At 37.8% G+C, this 21,688-nt stretch overlaps 2 protein-coding genes across 2 annotated transcripts; one reads left to right on the forward strand and one right to left on the reverse strand.

Moving 5' to 3' along the window:
- Positions 1-4,571: 4,571 nt before the first annotated feature.
- On the reverse strand, positions 4,572-10,186 carry LOC138884988 (uncharacterized). Its single transcript, XM_070165869.1, has 5 exons — positions 10,106-10,186; positions 9,913-10,033; positions 9,570-9,766; positions 8,477-9,005; positions 4,572-5,101 (listed from the first exon to the last, which is right to left on the reverse strand). Exons 1-5 carry the CDS (start codon positions 10,184-10,186, stop codon positions 4,572-4,574), a joined length of 1,458 nt encoding a protein of 485 aa, XP_070021970.1.
- A 972-nt stretch (positions 10,187-11,158) lies between these two features.
- LOC104247764 (probable zinc transporter 10) lies at positions 11,159-14,150 on the forward strand. Its single transcript, XM_009803858.2, has 3 exons — positions 11,159-11,812; positions 12,712-12,861; positions 13,635-14,150. The coding sequence occupies exons 1-3, from the start codon at positions 11,201-11,203 to the stop codon at positions 13,938-13,940; spliced, it is 1,068 nt and encodes a 355-aa protein (XP_009802160.1). The 5' UTR covers positions 11,159-11,200; the 3' UTR covers positions 13,941-14,150.
- Positions 14,151-21,688: the final 7,538 nt, after the last annotated feature.

Here is a 21,688-nt window from a genome sequence, read left to right on the forward strand (position 1 = left end):
GTACTGATTTAAGTTTATAGAAAACTATGGTCCAGTTCATGCCTTAATTTGCTAATAGCGTTTACTTTTATTTTTCTGTTACAGAAAACTAACTAATTTTGGCTAAGTTATTGAATTGCATCATTTTAACATACTCTATTAAATTGTTTATAAGGTTATGGAATGAGAATGATTGGGCATGTTCATCACATTCGCATAGTCGGTGAACCCACTTAATGCTGATATTTCTCTTGTGACATAAATTAATCAGATAGACTAGTTTATCTATTTTAGCATTAATCATTTGTGGATATTGAATGCAATTTCACAATCATCAAACTAAATATTGGTTTTATTTCAATCTAATAGAATAGTAATTGCATACAAGATTGAATCCTAGAATCTAGAGAATTCAGAGAAGAAGAAGATGAAGAAGGAAGAAGAAAATTTTCATTTCATTTTTTGTTAATCCCTGTTACAAGACTTGAACAGTATTTAACAAAATAACCGACCTACACATGACTCTCACGTGTGGGTATGTATTGATTAAAATGCCCTCACTTAACTAACTTAACTCTCAATACTCTTCCTTAAGCTGGAGGGTGGAAGATGTCTAACACACCAAGCTTGGACACTAGAAAAGAATGTTGTGCTGTAGTGAGTCCTTTTGTTAGAAGATTTGCTAGTTGTAAGGAGGAAGAAACATGACATGGAGTAACAAGCCCTGTCTTGATTTTCTCTCCGACAAAGTGGCAATCGATCTCTATATGCTTTGTCTGCTCATGGAATATTGGATTCCCTACTATTTGTATTGCAGCCTTATTGTCACAGAACAATGTAACAAGTGTAGACACTTTAACTCCTAAGTCCTCCAGCAATCCTGTTAACCATGTGATCTCAGCAGTTGCAGCAACCATACTTTTGTATTCAGCTTCTGCTGAACTCTTGCTTACTGTAGGTTGCTTTTTTTATTTCCATGATATCAAAGAATTACCTAATTTAACAATAAATCCTGTCATAGATTTTCTTGTATTAAGGCATGATGCCCAGTCTGAATCACAGTAAGCAGTTAGATGATCAATAGGTCCTGCTTCCATCAGCAATCCCATGTCTGGTGCTCCTTTGACGTATCTCACTATTCTCAATGCTGCCTCCATATATGACTGTTCGGGTCTTTGCATGAACTGGCTCAAAGTTTGCACTGCAAAACTTATATCAGGTCTGGTGATAGTTAAGTAAAACAACCTTCCTATCAATCTTTGATAAGCTAAATTATCTTTCAGCTCTAAATCTCCTGTCTTCCCAACACATGTATCATACTCCACAGTTGTCAATTTTTTATTCAACTCTATAGGAGTTGCAACTGGTTTTGCACCACTTAAGCTACCTCTAAAATTAATTTCAAAGCATACTTACTTTGATTGAGCAAGATTCCTTTCTTTGATCTTGATACTTCAATTACTAGAAAATATCTCAGCTTGCCTAAATCCTTAACTTTGAATTTATTGTGTAGAATTTTCTTGGTATTATTGACTAAGTTGGAGGAGCTACCAGCAATCATCAAATCATCTACATACACAAGTATAATGACTATCTATCCCCTCTTTGCTGCTTTGTGAATAAGGAATGATCAAAAGGACTTTGTTTGTAACCACTCTGAACAAGTGCATCAGTGAGTTTTATGTTCCACTGCCTAGAAGCTTGTTTAAGACCATAAAGGGATTTCATAAGCATGTTGTCACGACCCGAATTTTCCACCCTCGAGAGTCGTGATGACGCCTACTAGTGAAATCTAGGCAAGCCAACCATTTGAATTATTTACCTTTTTCCCAATTTTAATCCTTTAACAATTAAGAACCAACATTATATAATCAACATACTTTAATAAACGGAAGACTGATTTATAATATTTTAATAAAGATGTCAGTACCAATCCATACATACGCTACGAACGACTAGTGTCACAATTTTACAGACTATCTAAGAGTTCTACAAACAAGGTCCAAAAGATTTATTACAATACTGTCTCTGAAATACATAAAAGAAACAGAATAAAAGGATATAAGGAGACGCTAATGCCTGCGGACGCTTGCAGGACTACCTCGGATCTCTGAATGGACTGAAGACAGCAACCCCAAAGCTAAGGTCCGAAAGCTGCTGCACTGGGATATGCACACAGTGCAGAGTGTAGTATCAGCACAACCGACCCATGTGCTGGTAAGTGCCTAGCCTAACCTCCGCGAAGTAGTGACGAGGCTAGGACCAGACTACCAAATAAATCTGTGCAGTAAATCATATACAGCAAAAAATAAAAGCAAGAATGTACAGTTAAGGATAGAAGGGGGAAATCAATAAGGGCAAGGAAATCAACAAATTTACGATTAAATCCCGGCAAGGGAACAATAGTACAACAGTTATATCCCGGCAAGGGAAAACAATATCAACAATAACATCCCGGCAAGGGAGACAACATTAAACACCAACATCCCGACAAGGGAGACAATATCATAATCCTCTTTTCTATTTCACCTTTACTTCACAACTCGATTCACAATTTGAACCAATGCTCTATAAGGTTCAATTTTCAATTATACTTCCACAAATCACTTTATAACTTGAGCCAACACTCTTCAATGTTCAAATACAAATATCACTTCCACAAGTCTTGCTCAACAATAGAAATCATCACATAAAGCATAAACAATACAAACGGAGTCACATTAATCATAATATAAGACTCATGGGCATGCATGACACCAACGTATAGATACCTGTCACCATGCCTATACGTCGTACTCAACAACTAGCACATAGCAAATAGGACACAACTCCTAATCCCTCAAGCTAAGGTTACACCAAAGACTTACCTCGATGCCACGAACACAATTCAAGCCTCAACTACCGCTTTACCTCTTGATTCCACCACCAATTCGCTCGTATCTAGCCACAAGTTACTTAACTATATCAATAAATGCTAAATGAATCAATTCTAATGCATGAAAATAGGTTTTCTAAAAAATTTCCCAAAAAGTCAAAAATTTCCCCCAGTCCCACATGGTCAAAACCCGAGGTTCGAACCAAAACCCAATTACTCATTCCCACACGAACCCAAATATATAATTTATTTTTAAATCGGACGTCAAATCGAGGTCTAAATCCCCAAAATTTGAAAAACCTAGGTTCTACCCAAAACACCCAATTTCCCGCATGAAAAACCCTTGATTTTGAGTTGAAATCATGTGAAAAGATGTTAAATATTGAAGAAAACGAGTTAGAAATGACTTATAATCGATTTGGAGAAGAACTTTTCTTTAGAAAATCGCCCAAGAGAGTTTATGTTTTGAAAGGGTTTGAAAAATGAAAGATTTTCGGCTAAGTCATGAATTTGCAAGTCGCAGATGTCGCAATTGCGACCAGGGTTCGCAAATGCGAACCCTTCAGAACCTGCTAACTTCGCAAATGTGAATATTTTGACGCATTTGCGACACTGAAGGAAATCCGGTCCATATCGCATTTGCGATGGACGTTTCGCATTTGTGATATCGCATTTGCGATGAACAGGTCGCATTTGCGACCAAGGCAGCCCAGGTCTTCTTCGCATTTGCGAGCCAGGCTTCACAAATGACCTGCAACATACTAGCTGAAAACCTGCAACTTTCGAAGTTCAATTCCACTCTGTGGCCTATCCAAAACTCACCTGAGCCCTCAGGGCTCCAAACCAAACATGTACACTAACCCAAAAATATCATACGGACTTGCTCGTGCAATAAAATCATCAAAATAACATCAACAACTATGAATTTAGCATCAAAATCAAAGAAATCTCAAGAACGTTCAAAGTTTCAAATTTTACAACTAAGGTTCTGAATCACGTCATATGACCTCCGTTTCTTACCAAACTTTACAGGCTCAACTTAAATCACATATAAGACTTATACCGGGCTCCAGAACCAAAATACGGGCCCGATACCATAAAATTCCAAACACATTTCATTTCCAAAACCTCATATATATTCCAGAAAATAATTTTCATTAAAAAATTTATTTCTCGGGCTTGGGACCTCGAAATTCGATTCCGGGCATACGCCCAAGTCCCATATTTTTCTACGGACCCTCTAGGACTATCAAATCACGGGTCCGGGTCTGTTTACCTAAAATGTTGACCGAAGTCAACTTAAATTTATTTTAAAAGCAAATTTATCGTTTTTCACAGATTTTTGCATAATGGCTGTCTTGATAAGTGCCCGGACTACGCACACAAATCGAGGTGAGACAGAAAAAGGTTTTAAGGCCTCGAAATATAGAATTTATTTCTAAAATAAGTAATGACCTTTTGGGTCATCACACTTGCACATTTGCAACTCCCCCTGTTTATGAAATCCTTGAGGCAACAGTATATAAACTTCTTCATAGAGATCCCCTTTTAAGAAAGCATTACTAACATCTATTTGAGATAAAGGCCGACCCCTGGCAGCTACTATGCTGATAATGGTCCTGACTGTGACCATCTTTGCTATAGGTGAGAATGTGTCATGGTAGTCCAGCCCTTCCTTTTGATTATAGCCCTTAGCAATCAGCCTTGCCTTGTATCTTTATACCTCTCCATTAGCCTTGTATTTGATCTTGTATACCCACTTGGAACTAATAGCTTGCTTCCCTGCTGGTAAGTCCACTATCTCCCAAATATGATTATTTTCAAGAGCTTGGATCTCCTGTTGCATAGTTGTAACCCATCTGCTATCAGTGGAAGCCTGCTGAAAAGTAGTAGGTTTAACTTCAGCTGAAAAAACCTGCAAGTATGTATGATAACCTGCTGTGAGATTAGCATAAGTAAGGGTGTCAGTTAATAGATATAAGCATTGGCTAGAGAACTTCTGAGTAGTTTGGTAGTCTTTCAACCAAACTGGAGGTTTAGATGTCGTAGTAGTCTTCCTAGGCTCTTGATCACTTCTAATCACAGGTATGCTATTGTCTGGAGTAACATTTATCTCTGACTCAGTGTTTGGAACTAAGTCAGTGTAGGTATCTTGCTTATCATGCTCAACCTCTGTTGTTTCTATGTTTTGATCTTTGTGATCAAGGTGTTGGACATTTGTAATAGGTGTATTGGTGTTCTTTGTGACTGAAATATTATATGTAGGTGGAATGTGAGGGTCTGTGGATGTAGGCAATGAGGAATCAGGATATGGTGGTGTCACGACCCTAAACCCGGATTCGGTCGTGATGGCGCCTCTCGCGAAGACAAGGTCAGCCGACACTTTTCCATTTCAGTTTTAAGCAGTTAAACAATAAGATTGATGTCTAAAACATAGTAAATAATCCAAGAGTAAGCAGTGAACGTTACAGTTTGCGGAAATAAAACCCAACACAGCCCAATATCGGGGTGTCACTAGTCACGAGCATCTACCAATTCAAATACAAGTCTGAAAAGTCTACAAAGCTATTAAAAAGCCACTAATAAGAGAAAAGAAATGAGATAAAGGGGGAGAAGCACGGGACTGCGGACGCCAAGTAGCTACCTCGTGAACTTCGAAGTCTACCAGGAGCTCTCAACTCGCGCTAGCAGGATCAGCAATGCCTGAATCTGCACACTAGGTGTATGGAGTAAAGTGAGTACTCCAACTCAGTGAGTAATAATCATAAATAAAGACTGAAAGCAAGAAATCACGTAAGACACATTACATGCTATAATGAAGCAGTAAAAGTCGGTAAAACAGTGAAGTAGTAAAGATGTGCAAAATTACTGAGTTCAGTTTAAAACTACATAAAAGGCCTTTTTAATAATTAAGCAGGTAAATAATAGGCAATAAAGAAGATAAGCACATAAAGGTTCGCCCCTCGAGTACAATGTCAACAAATCCGCCACTCGGGCAATATCTCAGAACAATATCAGCCCCTCAGGCTATATCTCACATCATAATGGTTACCCGCGCTCACTAAGGGTGTGCAGACTCCTAGAGGGGCTCCTTATGGCCCAAGCGCAATATCAAGCCATCTCGTGGCATCACTACTAGGCTCTCGGACTCATATCATCAAGCCACCTCGTGGCGCACAAATATCAGGCCCTCGGCCTCATAATCACAATTAGTGTTTCCTCACAATATAAGCCCTCGGCCTTACTCAATCAAAATCTCAAAGTCACTCGGGCAATAGTAAAATATGATGCTTAGCCCAAAATATCATTTAAAAATTATTATTTAAGTGTTAAAGCAGAGTAAACATGGGTGAGTCATACAAACAGTAGAATATAGCATGACTGAATTCAGGTATAAAGTCAAAACAGTGAGAAAATATCAATAAAACCCCCAAGGGTTCAAATGGTTGGCACGAAGCCCAAATATGGCATTCAGCCCAAAACATGATGATAGCAAAGAGTTTTCAGTCAAATACGCGATAAAACAGTCATTCGGGATGGACTAAGTCACAATCCCCAATAGTGCACGACCCCACGCTCATCATCTAGCGTGTGTCACCTCAATATAGCACAACGATGTGCAATCCGGGGTTTCATACCCTCAGGGCATCATTTACAATCATTACTCACCTTAATCCAGTCAAATCTCTAGCCCGCGATGCCTTTGCCCCTTGAATTGGACTCCACTCACGTCGAATCTATCCAACATCAGAATCACGACATCAAAATATGCTAAGGAAACGAAGCCTAAGGGAAAATAATCAATTTACAACTTAAATCCCGAAATTACCAAAACCTGACCCCCAGGCCCATGTCTCGAAATTCGATAAAATTCACATCAATAGATTGCTCATCTCCCCGCGAGTTCATACATATCAAAAGTACCAAAATCCGACCACAAATGGTCCCTCAAATCTTCAAGTATAGGTCTCCAATACCAAGCCCTAGTTTTCCCAATTTTAACCCTTAAATTCCATTAACTATAGCTCTAATCCGTGAAATAATACCATAGGAACGAGTTTTAGGTCCAAAATCCTTACCTCAATGAAGTTCCCTTGAAACCTTCTTCAAAATTGTCCAAAAAGCTCCAAAGCCGACTTAGAAATGGTGGAATAGCTCAAAAATCGTGAAAGAAACAATTTATATGTTCTGGCCCAGGGTTTTTGCATATGCGACCCAATTCCCGCTTCTGCGGTACCGTATTTGCGGTCAACGAACTGCTTCTGCGGTTTTCACTTATGTTACCAATATCGCATTTGCGATGCACTAACCGTACCTGCACCATCGCAGGTGCGGTTCACTAACCGCTTCTGTGGTCACAACCCTTCCATCCTATCTCCGTTTTTGCGACCAATCATCTGCATATGCGATGTCGCACCTGCGGTCCCCACTCCGTAGGTGCGAAAAAAACAGAAGTAGCAAATCTGCAGCTTCACCAAAATTCCAAGCTTCTCCATCAACCATCCGAAATCACCCTTAGGCCCCCGGAACCTCCACCAAAAATACAAACATACCCCATAACCCTATTCAAACTTATACCAATCTTCAAAACACCTCAAACAACATCGAATCAACCGAAATACATCGGATTCAAGCCTAAGTTTCCAAAATCTTTTGAATTCCGCTTTTGATCAAAAACCCAACCAAACCACGTCCGAATGACCTGAAATTTTGCACACACATCCCAAATGATACAACGGAACTACTGTAACTCTCAGAATTCCCTTACGACCTATCAAAATCTCACCTATGAACCAGAAAATGCCAAAAATCCAATTTCGCCAATTCAAGCCTTAATCTATTCCGGACCTCCAAAACACATTCCGATCATGCTCCTAAGTCCCAAATCACCTCCCGAAGCTATTCGAATCATCGGAACTCACATTTGATCCCTCTAATACCTAAGTCAACATCCGGTTAACTTTTCCAACTTAAGCTTCCTCAAAAGAGACTAAGTGTCTCAAGCCTTACCTAATCCTTTCCGAACTCGAGCCACCTAACCCGATCACACAAAGAACCAAAGACAAAGCAATAAGAAGAAGAAATGGGGGAATCGGAGCGGTAACTCATGAGACGACTGGTCGGGTCGTCGCAGGTTGATAGAAGCTTGTGTGGGAAATGGATCTTGTGGAATGGTTACATTTTCCTTAAAAGGGAAAGTATGTTCTCTAAAGCTAACATCCCTACTTACAAAGATAGTTTTAGTTTCTAAGTCAAACAATCTATATCTCTTTTGAACTTCTGAGTAACCTATGAGGACTAATTTTCTTGCTCTCTTTGCAAACTTGTCTCCGTTTGGTAGGTTGCTAGAGAAACATAAGCATCCAAACACCTTTAAATGATCAATAACAGGTGTTTTATTATACAAAACTTCATAAGGAGATTTTCCTTGCAGTATGGGTGTAGGCCACATGTTGATGAGGTAAATAATTGTCTTGATGCTATCTCCCCAAAATTTACTAGGAACATAACTCTGAAATTGCAATGCTCTAGCCACTTCAAGTATATGTATGTGCTTTCTTTCCACCACCTCATTCTGTTGGGGTGCAGCTGCTTTGATGCACAATGCCTAAGAATGCTAACAGTTCATTACAGTTGAATTAAAAAACTCTCTTCCATTATTAGATCTTAACACTTTCACATTCATGTCAAACTGAGTCTTTACCATTATAAGAAAGTCTTTCAACACTGTTACAACTTCACATTTAGACTGCAACAAGCACACCCAGGTATATCTACTAAAGGCATCCATAATTGTAAGAAAATAATGTTTCCTATAATATGTAGGAAGCTTGTGAGAACCCCAAACATCAAGATGAATAAGCTGAAAAATACACTCAATCTTACTGCCACTGAGAGGAAATTTCAATCTACTTTGCTTAGCTAAAGGACATACTTCACAGTTATGCTGTAAACTATCCACTACTTTATTTTTTAAGGCAAATATATGATTCATTGCCATTATTGATGGATGTCCCAATCTTATATGCCAAAGACTACACTCATCAGTATCCTTGGTGACCAATGCTGCTACTGGATTGTCTCTCCATTTCAGAATATAAAGTCCACAGTTCTCTCTACCAATCCCCATCACCTTTCCATTATAAAGGCCCTGCAATACACAAAAATCAGGGAAGAATAGAGCACAACACAACAGCTCCTTGGTCAGTTTGGAAACTGACAATAGATTGAACTTAAAATCTGGAATATATAACACATCTTTTAGTTCATATTCCTGGAGAATTGAAGTATTTCCTTTGTGTGTTACTGAACATTTGCTACCTGTTGGAACCTATACTTTATGATTCTTGTGTTGCTCAATGTTCTCTATGTTAGATAAAATTTCTTTATGACATGTGATATGGTGAGATGCTACTGTGTCTACTACCCATTCACATAAAGATGCATCAGACAACAATGTGGTTATACCTGCCATTAGTGTATGACAATCACCTGCAGATGTTTTGTTTAGAAGCTCCAGTATGTGTTTATCAGTGAACAGTTGTCCCATCTGTTGGCCTTGAGATGAGCTTGTAGTTTCTTCTGTCATCATGGTAGCATAATTTTTGTATCCTTGTCCTTGTTGTTTCTTCTTACTCTTGAAGTCAGGAGGCTATCCTATAATTTTGTAGCAGTTTTCCTTGAGGTGTCCATTATACCCACAGTGTTCACAAACAATCCCAATCTTCTTAGCCTTATATCCTTGATTTTGTCGTGCCATCATAGTTAAAAGTTCCCTAGTTATCTCAAGCGCACTTAGTTCACGATGGCTTTCTTCTTCAATGACCAAAGCATAGGCCTGATTTACAGTCAATACTGGCGTCTTAAGCAATATCTGACTTCTCACCTGACTATAGCTTTCATTAAGCCCAACTAGTAATTGTAACAAACGTAAATTCTTAAATTGTTCAATGAAAGGTCTAGTTTCTTCATAGTTACAACCAGGCCCTGGAACTAATAGGTCAATTTCATCTAGAGGCCTTCCATTTTCGTATAATATGATGTAACAGAATCAGTACCTTGCTTTAATGATCCAATTTGTATCCATAAAAAGTAAGAACGAGTGAGATTAGATTTATCAAACCTCTCCTTGAATTCCTTCCATATTGTTTTTGCATTTGAAGCATAAATGATGCTCGACTGCAATTATGCAGATACTGTACGTCTTATCCATGAAAGAACAACTGCGTTACATCTTTCTCATTGATTCGCCAATTCTCCTTTGTAAGAGCTTTTCAAGCAAGTTCCTTCTATGAAACCTAGCTTGTTCTTCACCAAAAGTGCCATCCGCATCGATCTACTCCACAAACCATAATTTTCAGGTCCGGTGAGCTTGATATCGTGCAAAGCAACTCCAAGTGTATCTGTAGCTGCTAAAAAACAGAGGATGATTGTGATCAATTGGTAGATTTCCTATTTCCGCCATGGTTGATGAAATCAAAGCTTCTAATCAGTGTTCGATGTTCAGATCTTGCAGAATTTCAACTCGATTGCAACAACCTGCTCTGATACCATGATAGAATTGGAATTGCATGCAAGATTGAACCCTAGAATCTAGAGAATTCAGAGAAGAAGAAGATGAAGAAGGAAGAAGAAAATTTTCATTTCATTTTCTGTTAATCCCAGGGATAAAAGACTTGAACAGTATTTAACAAAATAACCGACCTACACATGCCTCTCACACACGTGTATTGACTAAAATGCCCTCACTTAACTGACTTAACTCTCAATACAATCATTCATCCTTTCTTTCAGTTGCATTTTAATTTATTAATCATGAAATGGTTGTATTTTGTAAATTCCACGCACGACTTGAAACCACAAAGTCAACATCAAAACTCGTTGCAAACACGTGCCTTCGTAATTCAGCACAACAAACAACTCCTTAAAAACACAAACCCTTTGTCCGTATTTATAAGTATAAACTCCATTTGTACTGAATTAAGTTTATAACACATTTAGGTGCAGTTCGTGCCTTCCCTGATATAGCGTTTACTTCTATTTCTCTATTGTAAAAATATTCTTGTGGCTGATGTCAACTATGGCATGCCATTTTCATGCCGCCACATGATTTGGGTGAAGAAGTGTTATACTTTCAAGTTTCTTTTTCGCCTCTTGATTTTAACAAAAATATTTGGATACTGAATATTCAATATGATTTTCTTTCTGCTTAACTAATTAATTCCATTAATTTTTAATCCTAGCACACGAAATCAAAAACTTCTACTTATATATATAGTTGCTCCCATAACTCATAACACCAAAAAAAGAAAAACACATTATTCACTCAAACCAAGTAAGAAAACAATGGCTTGTTATAAGCACAATATTGCCATAATCTTCATTCTCATCTCAATTTTCACACCTCGAGCTTTATCAGTAGTAGAAGATTGTGGAGCAGAAGAAGACAACTCATGTGTCAACAAATCAAAAGCGTTTAGCTTAAAAATCATAGCCATAGTCTCTATCTTAATCACAAGTATGATCGGAGTATGTCTTCCACTGGTCACACGTTCAATTCCGGCCCTAAGCCCAGAACGTAGCCTTTTTGTGATCGTCAAGGCATTTGCTGCCGGAATTATTCTAGCCACCGGTTTCATGCACGTGCTTCCCGATTCATTTGACATGTTGTCGTCCAGTTGCTTGAAAGAGAACCCTTGGCATAAGTTTCCCTTCACTGGATTTGTTGCAATGTTGTCTGCTATTTTTACTTTGGCTATTGACTCCATGGCTACTAGTTTGTATAGCAAGAAAAACAAAGCTGGTGTAATTCCAGAAAGTCAAAGTCAAGATGGAGATCAGGAAATGGGAGCGGTAAATGCTGGAAACCATGTTCATTCCCATCATCACCATGGTTCCTTTTCGACTAAAGATGGAGTTGATGGCGCGAAACTACTTCGATACAGAGTGATTGCCATGGTTAGTTTTTTATTCTGTTACTCCCTCCATCCCATTTTATTATGTGATATATTTTACCTTTTAGAATGTCCAAAAAATAATTTAACTTTAAACTTTTTATTTTACCTGTTAATATAATTTATAGTGGCTACAAAAATATCACGGTAAGATCAAAAATTTCAAAAATCTTTAGCTTCACTGAACGGAAGGAGTACTGATAATTAATTTGCTTTATGTCATTTTTAATTTCAACATGGTAGAAATTTTGAAGCATGTCGTCACAATAGTTTGGAGATAATTAACTAACTTATCAAAGTGTAAATAAACTAAAGGGAATTAGAAAAGATTGGATTCGTTTGTAAACTCTTTGAATATGTTATTATGTTTTGATAGAAACCAACTTAATTATTGTTCACTGTGTTGCTACGTTGTTGACGTTAGATTGTTATGTTATTTTAATTAGAATATTAAAACAGATTGATATCATCGAACTAGACAGTGAAGGATGGGAGAAAAACGAACACGGATATTGTTATCTAAGCCATGTGGATCGACTCAATGTAGGATGGTCGTTTTAAATATTTTCCGTATTAAGTCCAGTTGTCTTATGAAAATAATACTCCCATTCGATCGATATTCATAAAATATCCACACTCAAAAAAAACAGCTAGTTGGTTATTTGACCCTTGGGAATTGAAATGGCTCCACTAGCATGAGATAGGAGTATATTTTCATTCAGTAGCACTCTAATGTGTGAGTGATTTGTGTTCAAAGGATAACAATAGTATGTCAATTATTATGGTACAGATAAATAATTGACAACTAATGCCTTATTCTTGAAACATTTTATGCCAACATTTTCTTATAGTTATGTTGAGTTCCGCTAAATAATTTAAAATTGCGGAAACGTTTTTTGGCAGGTATTAGAGCTGGGAATCATTGTGCACTCAATAGTGATAGGACTATCTCTAGGTGCTTCAAACAATACTTGCACAATTAAAGGACTTGTCGCTGCACTTTGCTTTCACCAAATGTTTGAAGGAATGGGACTTGGTGGTTGCATTCTCCAGGCAAGTTTTCATTTCATGACATAGAATTAAAATAATCCTCAGTCAATTTCAGCAATTCATGTTTATATTCACTAATTCATATACTCTTCAAGGGGTGGCAAATGGGCGGGGCGGGTCAAATATGGTTCTGATCGAAAACGGGTAATGAAAAAACGGATCAACTATCCGACTCGATCCATATTTACTACGGATAAAAAACGAGTTAACTGACGGATAATATGGGTAACCATATTATCCATGACTTCTTGCATGTGATCACTTTTGGGAGAATTCTTAGCTACGTTTGGCCATAGATTTTCAAATTTATTTTGAAAAATCTGATTTGGGTGAAGTTTGGTTTGAAGATGAAAATGTGTTTGGACATATATTTTCAAAACATATTTCCCAAATTTATTTTGGAAAAACATGTATATTATTAGTGTTTGTAAAGATTTTGGCCCAAAACCCGCTATTGAGCTGGTTTGGGGATTTTGCCAAAATATAGACAAAATCTATGGCCAAACATGTGTTTGCCAAATAAAACCCAAATTTATATTGGCAAAATCTATGGGCAGACGGGTCCTTAGTCTCCCTAACTTGAGGAACCTCCAATTTGAGACTTTACAAATGTAAAAGTTAGACACATTGGTTATCCATTTTCTAAATAGATAATATGATTCTTATCTTTTTAAAAAGTTCATTATCCAACATATTTTTTAATGGATAATATGGGTGGTTAACTAACTGTTTTCTTTTAACCATTTTGCCACCACTATACTCTTGTTTTAATTCAGGCTGAGTACAAGTTCTTGAAGAAGGCAATAATGGCATTCTTCTTCGCAATAACAACTCCATTCGGTATAGCACTTGGGATAGCACTTTCAAGCACTTACGAGGAGAACAGCCCTCGGGCATTAATAACCGTTGGATTGCTCAATGCGTCATCTGCTGGCCTTCTGATCTATATGGCTTTAGTAGATCTTCTTGCTGCAGATTTTATGGGTGACAAGTTACAAGGCAGTATTAAGCTACAGATCAAGTCTTACATGGCTGTTCTTCTTGGTGCCGGTGGCATGTCTCTTATGGCCAAATGGGCCTAAGATTCGTTTCCTTGATTGTTTTAGGAAATAAGTTTTTGTGTGAATCCTCCCCTTTTTTCCCTCCCTCCTTTCCTCCAATTTTAAAATTGTAATTTGGTATCCTTTTCAATTTCGTGACTCATTGTGAGCTTCAAAATATTGTGTAAAATATGCCCTCTCTTTTTTCCTATAATGTTTATCAGTGGCAAAATCGACATATCTTATATAAGACTTTCTAGCGAGTGAATCTTAACAATATATACTCTTTAGAAAGCACAAGAAAAAGTCTACTATTTAACTCGTAACATCTCCTAGCTACATAACAATGCAGCCCCTTTTTGTATGGTGTTATGCGCACCTGGTCCTAGATCATCAATAATCTCTTTTAATATTTGTCTTCTAGGTTAAGTATTATATGTTTCCCTCTATTATACTTATTCTTGCGATCTATATCACATCAGGCCAGCATAGCCCGGTTGAATGGTTTATAACAAAAAAAAAAAAAAAAAAATCCTAACAATATTTCCCTTGTGTATTTCTTAGGTTTAGAAATGGAGGGTACACCAAAAATTTGCCCATCAACTTTTCCAATTCCTCTAAAATTGGGGAAGGAAAAAAGAAGAAGTGGTAAAGTTATTTATTTAAATTCTTCCCAAGTGATAGTGTTAGTTTATGTTTAGTCAACAATGACATGTCAATTGGAAGAGTTGGTATGGATGCTAGGAGGAAACTTCCTCCTTTGATGTCACCTATGACATCAAGAGGAGGTAGTTTGATGTCACTAATGATATCAAGAGGCTTTACCTCTATAAATAGATGCACTCCTTCATTTGTAGAAACCATCCCAAAAATAATACAATACATTGTAGTGAGTAAAGAGTTAAGAGAGAAATTCTCTTAAGTGTAATTGGGAACCCTCCCCTTCCTTTGTTAATAATAAAAAGGCAACTATTCTTTAGTGACGTAGGATTATTTTGATCCGAACCACGTTAAATCTTGTGTTCTTTCTTTTACGTTTCCGCTAACAATTGGTATCAGAGCAACAGGATTCTTTAACGATCCAAGGAGGAAGAACAAGCAAAGATGAGTTCCATGAAGTTTGAAATTGATAGATTCAGTGGACGCAACAACTTCAATATCTGGAAGATCCAGATGATGGCGTTACTGCGGAGGGAAGGTTCAATCCATGCTATTGACGGAAAGTACGTCATGTTCCTGATTTTAAGAAGAATTTGATCTCCCTGAGTACTCTGGATGAATAAGGCTACAGGTACATGAGCGAAGCAGGAACTATAAAGGTGACTAAAGGTTCTTTAGTCATGCTGAAAGGCAAGCTGGAGAACGACCTTTACACATTGGCCGGAAGCACCATTGTTGGCTCTGCAAATGCATCTACAGTGCAGTTATCTAATGATGACAAGGCAAGACTATGGCACATGAGACTAGGTCATATGAGCGCACGTGGACTGGAGATATTGAGCAATCGTAACCTTTTGGAAGATGAGAAGATCATCACACTTGACTTATGTAAGCACTGTGTTCTAGGGAAGCAGATGAAGGTCAACTTCAGCACTGGCAAACACAAGACAAGAAGAGTGTTAGACTACATCCATTCAGATTTATGGGGTCCCTCTAAACTTCCATCGAAGTTCAGAAAGAGGTATCTTCTCACTTTTATTGATGATTTTTCACATAAGGTTTGGGTGCATTTTTTGAAGGCAAAAAGTGATGCTTTTGAAGCATTTAAAGAGTGGAAGATTTTGGTTGAAAATCAAATGGAGCGGAAAATCAAGTATCTTCGCACAGACAATGGCTTGGAGTTTTGCAATGAAGAGTTTAATGAATTCTGCAAGGTTCATGGGATCTCAAGACATAGGACTGTCAGGCATACCCCACAGCAGAATGGAGTTGCCGAGAGAATGAACAGAACTCTTCTTGAAAAGGCTCGTTGTATGCTCCTACAAGCCAAAATGTCCAAAGTATTTTGGGCTGAAGCAGTTCACACTGCTGCTCATATTGTCAATCGATCTCCAGCATCGGCAATTGACTTTAAGACTCCGAATGAGGTATGGTCAGGTGAACCCTCTAACTATTCATACTTACGAGTATTTGGGTGTCCAGCTTATTATCACGTTAATGAAGGAAAGCTTGAACCAAGGGCTAAGAAGGCCATATTCGTAGGGTATGTGGATGGAGTAAAAGGGTACAAACTTTGGTGTTTGTCTTTACTCAAATTTATAGTTAGTAGAGATGTCACCTTCGATGAATCCTCTATACTTGATCCCCGTAAAGTTTCCGTGGAGTTTTCAGGAAACAAGAACAACGAGCAGGTGGAGCTTCCGGTGGAGCTTGCCAAGGAAAAGGATCAAGAGACTCAGGTTAAAGATGAGTCAGAAGATGTAGGCGTTGAAGAACTTGCTGTCAATGAACCATACACAATTGCGAAGGGGAGGGAGAAGAGGCAGACACGAGAACCGGAACGCCTTATAAATCAAGCAAACTTGATTGCATATGCGTTCGTAGCTGCACAAGAAGAGATTAAAGATCTGGAGCCCTCCTCGTATATTGAAGCAACTTCTTGCAAGGATGCCGCACAATGGCGGTTAGCCATGACTGAAGAGATGGAGTCTCTTCACAAGAATCAGACATGGGTCTTAGTGAAAAGACAAAAGGGGAAGAGGACAGTTGGATGCAAGTGGGTCTACCGAAAGAAAGAGGGAATTCCTGAAGTGGAAGATGCTAGGTTCAAGGCGAGATTGGTTGCAAAAGGATTCAGTCAGAAGGAGGGAATTGACTACAATGAGATTTTCTCTCCAGTCGTGAAGCATAGCTCAATTCGCGTGCTACTAGCATTGGTTGCCCAATTTGACTTGGAGCTTCAACAGCTTGATGTCAAAACTGCTTTCTTACACGGTGATCTAGAAGAGACAATCTATATGGATCAGCCTGAAGGTTTCCTAGCTGAGGGAAAAGAAGATCACGTATGCCAACTAAAGAAGTCTTTGTATGGTTTGAAGCAATCCCCTAGACAGTGGTACAAGAGGTTTGATGCATTCATGACTACACATGAATTCTCAAGGAGTGCATTTGATAGTTGTGTGTATCACAAGAAGATGTCTGGTAACTCAATGATTTATTTACTGTTGTATGTTGATGATATGCTTATTGCTGCTAACAACATTACAGAGATAAATGCTTTGAAGAAACTGTTGAGTAAGGAATTTGACATGAAGGATTTAGGAGCTGCAAAGAAAATCCTTGGTATGGAGATTTCAAGAGAAGACGGTGTTGTACATCTTTCTCAGAAGAGGTATATTGAAAGGGTTCTCGAGAGATTCAATATGCATACGTGCAAGCCTGTAAGTACACCATTAGCTCCTCATTTTAAACTTTCAGAGTTACAAATGCCTCAGTCCAAGAATGAGGTGGAGCATATGTCAAAGATTCCTTATGCCAGTGCAGTCGGTAGCATTATGTATGCTATGGTATGCACACGTCCAGATATTGCTCAATCTACAAGTGTGGTAAGTAAATACATGTCCAGCCCAGAAAAGAGGCATTGGGAAGCTGTCAAGTGGATATTGAGATATCTCAAAGGAGCTTCTGCTGTTGGTCTGACCTTTCGAAAAAGTGGTGGAGGTATTTCAATTCTCGGTTATGTAGATTCTAACTTTGTAGGATATCTTGACAAAAGAAGGTCCACAAATGGATACATCTTTACCCTCGTTAGCAGTGACGTTAGTTGGAAGTCGACTCTGCAGTCGATTGTCGCTTTATCTACGATAGAAGCAGAATAATGGCAGCAGCGGAGGCGGTGAAGGAAGCTATATGGTTGAAAGGTTTAGTAGCGGAATTGAGTTTGGTTAAGTTGGAATCAACTCTTAGATATGATAGTTAGAGTGCTATTCATCTAATGAAAAATCAGAGATTTCATGAGCGCACTAAACACATTGATGTCAGATTTCATTTTATTCGAGATGTTGTTGAAGAGGGAACTATCAAGGTCGTTAAGGTTATCACAGACGATCATGCTGCAGACATGTTGTCCAAGATAGTCCCGCTCGCTAAGTTTGCACACTGCAAGGACTTGGCGGGGGTGTGCATCAACTGATGCAACTCCGAAGAGAACAATTGTTAGGTAGAGGTGGTATGTCCAACAATGGTTTGATTCTTCTTGTTTCTTACAACGGGGTTGCCCAGTAAGCTTAGAAGTTTTGGCCAGAGTTGTTCACACGCACGCTCGAAACGCAAACCAAAGTGGAGATTGAAAGTGTTGGTTTATGTTTAGTCAACTATGACATGACAATTGGAAGAGTTGGTGGAAAGAGTTGGTGTGTATGCTAGGAAAAAGCTTCCTCCTTTGATGTCACCCATGACATCAAGAGGAGGTAGTTTGATGTAACCAATGACATCAAGAGGAGGTATTTACCTCTTTAAATAGATGCACTTCTTCATTTTTAGAAACCATCCCAAAAATAATACAATGCATTGTAGTGAGTAGAGCGTTAACACAGAAATTCTCTTAAGTGTAATTGGGAACTCTCCCCTTCCTTTGTTAATAATAAAAAGGCAACTGTTCTCTGGTGGACGTAGGATTATTTTGATCCGAACCACGTTAAATCTTGTGTTCTTTCTTTTACGTTTCCGCTAATACCAAGTATGAACGAAAAGAAAAACAAGTACACTATTCAATGAAGGTATGTAAAAAATTCGTCTCTCATTAATTAATCTTATATTCATCTTTTAGTTCAATGATTGAAGAACCAATTACCGATCAAGAAGCAATAAACTCAGTCAAAGGGAAAAAGTATATGTGTGGGACTTGAAGGCTATTTGGCATCTGGGCCTCGGCAGAAATAGGCCCAGTTGTGTATAAGTTAATTGTATAGGCTTTTATTTTGTTAAGCTTTGGTTTATAATTTCCGGGTTTAAGACATTTGGCCCAATGTATATATAGTATAGTTTGTACACATTTGGACGGTTTTGCCATTCGAATATACAGAAACATCTAAAGCTCTCTTTCTCTCTCATTTTTGTTCTCACGAACCCTAGTTAGATTTTCATGGCGATTTGGCTTATATTCAAAGTTATCATGGTATCAGAGCATGCTAGTTCTAATACTCAGTCTGCTTCCCCTTAATCTCTGAGGAGGTCTACTAGGGATCATAATCCTCCTGCATATTTGAAAGATTATCAATGTACTTTTTCTTCATCTCTTTCTTGTTCCACTTCTATTTTTAAGCATGTTGAATTTGAACCTAGTACCTATTCTCAGGCAGCCTCTATTCCAGCTTGGCAAGATGCCATGAGAAAGGAATTTGAGGCTTTAGAAGCTAATCACACTTGGGATATTGTAGAGTTACCTAAAGGCAAGAAGCCTATTGTATGTAAATGGGTTTATAAGGTGAAATACAAGGCTGATGGTAGTGTAGAGAGGTATAAGGCCAGACTTGTAATTAGGGGTGATACACAAGTGGAAGGTGTTGATTTTAATGAGACTTTTTCCCCTGTTCTGAAGTTGTCCACCATAAAATGTTTAATAGCAGTTACTGTTAAAAGACAATGACCCTTGTTTCAATTAGATGTTAATAATGCTTTCCTCCATGGTGATTTAGATGAGGAAGTCTATATGAAATTACCTCATGGTCTTTCGGTTTCTGGTTGTTCTTCTTCAGCTCCTCCAGTGCGCAAATTACAGAAGTCTCTTTATGGTCTTCGGCAGGCATCAAGACAATGGTATGTCAAGTTATCTCAAGCCTTATGTTCTAAGGATTTCTCTCCCTCTGTAAATGATTATTCTCTGTTTGTTAAGGGTTCCCCTGGTTCTTTGACTATATTAGCCGTTTATGTTGATGATATCATACTAACAGGGGATAATGCAGTTGATATCCTTGATTTGAAATAATTTTTAGATACTCAATTTAGAATCAAAGATCTGGGTACTTTGCACTACTTTTTGGGCATTGAGGTTTCTTATTTTTCCTCTGGTGTTCTTTTGAATCAAAAAAAGTTTGTTTCTGATTTGTTATCAGCATACCATTTTTCTGATGTTTCTTCTGTGGTGTGCCCTCTCGAACTTCATGATAAATTGTCGGTTGATTCTGGTGATATTTTGGACAACCTTGAGGCTTATAGGTCTTTGATTGGTAAATTGTTGTTTCTCACACACACTCGACATGATATTTGCTTTGCAGTCCAGCATCTTAGCTAGTTTTTAAAGTATCCCCAGTCTCCTCATATGTCTGATGCTTTACACATTTTGAGGTATCTTAAGGGTACTTTTGATGTTGGCTTATTTTACTCCAATTCTCTTGATCTCAAAGTGACTGCCTATAGTGATAGGGATTGGGTTGCTTGCGTTGATACCAGACGCTCTGTCACTGAGTTTTGTATTTTTTTTGGGTGATAGTTTAATTAGCTGGAAATCTAAAAAGCAGCCCATTATGTCCCTTTCTTCGGCTGAGGTTAAATACCGAGCTATCAGTAAAGTTGTGGCGGAATTGACTTGGCTAGTCCGGATTTTCTCTGATTTGCACGTTCCTGTTTCCCTTCCTATCTCTGTATTTTGTGATAATCAGGCCGCTATTCACATTGCCAAGAATCCAATTTTTCATGAGCGTACCAAGCATATAGAGATGTATTGTTACTTTATTCGGGCTAAGTTGGCTGACGGACTGATTTATTTATCTCATGTCTCTACTCTTAAACAGTTTACTGATGTCCTCACCAAGCCATTAACTGGGTAGCTTCATCATCAGTTTCTCTCCAAGTTGCAGGTGGTTTCCCCCTCCAACTTGAGGGGGGTTGTTGGACTTGAAGGCTATTTGGCATCTGAGCCTCGGCAGAAATAGGCTCAGTTGTGTATAAGTTAATTGTATAAACTTTTATTTGTTAAGTTTTGGTTTATAATTTCCGAGTTTAAGATATTTGGCCCAATGTATATATAGTATAGTTTATACACATTTGGATGGTTTTTCCATTCGAATATACAGAAACATATCTGAAGCTCTCTTTCTCTCTTATTTTTGTTCTCATGAACCCTAGTTAGATTCTCATGGCGATTTAGCTTATATTCAAAGTTATCAATATGAATGATAAAAATGATAGTATAACAATAATTAACAAATTATGTTGCTTGTAAACAAATAAGACCAGATCCCAACTATGCAACTTATTGAATCACTATCAGGCAAGTCTCTAATTCAGCCATGGTGCTTGAATCACTATCAGGAAAGTACACCAAATAATTGATCGTTTGACTTTCACCTTCTTGAACGGTTTCTTTTCTTAAAAATGATGAATGCATGCAAGATTATTTATTATATTAGGATCCATAAGTTATCATGGACAACTATTTGCCACTCCATTTTATCTGATATAGTTTTTTCCTGTCATTTTTAAATACTTGATACGTTACCATTATTTATAAATGATGACACGATAATGATAAAAACAAGATAATCATCATCATCAATAAATAAGTAAATAGATAAAAATAAATGAATTAGACGAGTAATGATAATGAAAAATACGACCACGAGAACAACGATTAAGTGGTTCGCTATATATCGAAACATACTGCCGATATATTCAACAAGTTTTCAAAGTAATCCAGTCTTTTCTTTCCTATTTCAACTAGATATTTCAAATAAGATTATTTAATTATCTTCAAAATATTTGTGAGTGCTTAGCCAAACTTCTACCACAATAATATTAATTAAAATTATGATTTAATTTGTGTACACCAACCGCGTAAAAAAATTAATAGC

Source organism: Nicotiana sylvestris, chromosome 2 (assembly GCF_000393655.2).
Source record: "Nicotiana sylvestris chromosome 2, ASM39365v2, whole genome shotgun sequence".
NCBI lineage: Eukaryota > Viridiplantae > Streptophyta > Magnoliopsida > Solanales > Solanaceae > Nicotiana > Nicotiana sylvestris.

Excerpts from the sequence above, each read along its gene's own strand:
- LOC104247764 (XM_009803858.2), top strand. The coding sequence starts at position 11,201 with ATGGCTTGTTATAAGCACAATATTGCCATAATCTTCATTCTCATCTCA. Across the intron at positions 11,813-12,711 it reads GATACAGAGTGATTGCCATG|GTATTAGAGCTGGGAATCAT; the intron begins GTTAGTTTTTTA and ends GTTTTTTGGCAG. Across the intron at positions 12,862-13,634 it reads TTGGTGGTTGCATTCTCCAG|GCTGAGTACAAGTTCTTGAA; the intron begins GCAAGTTTTCAT and ends GTTTTAATTCAG.
- LOC138884988 (XM_070165869.1), bottom strand. The coding sequence starts at position 10,186 with ATGCGGATGGCACTTTTGGTGAAGAACAAGCTAGGTTTCATAGAAGGA. Across the intron at positions 10,034-10,105 it reads GCTCTTACAAAGGAGAATTG|TCGAGCATCATTTATGCTTC; the intron begins GCGAATCAATGA and ends GCATAATTGCAG. Across the intron at positions 9,767-9,912 it reads AATTGGATCATTAAAGCAAG|TTGGGCTTAATGAAAGCTAT; the intron begins GTACTGATTCTG and ends TACAATTACTAG.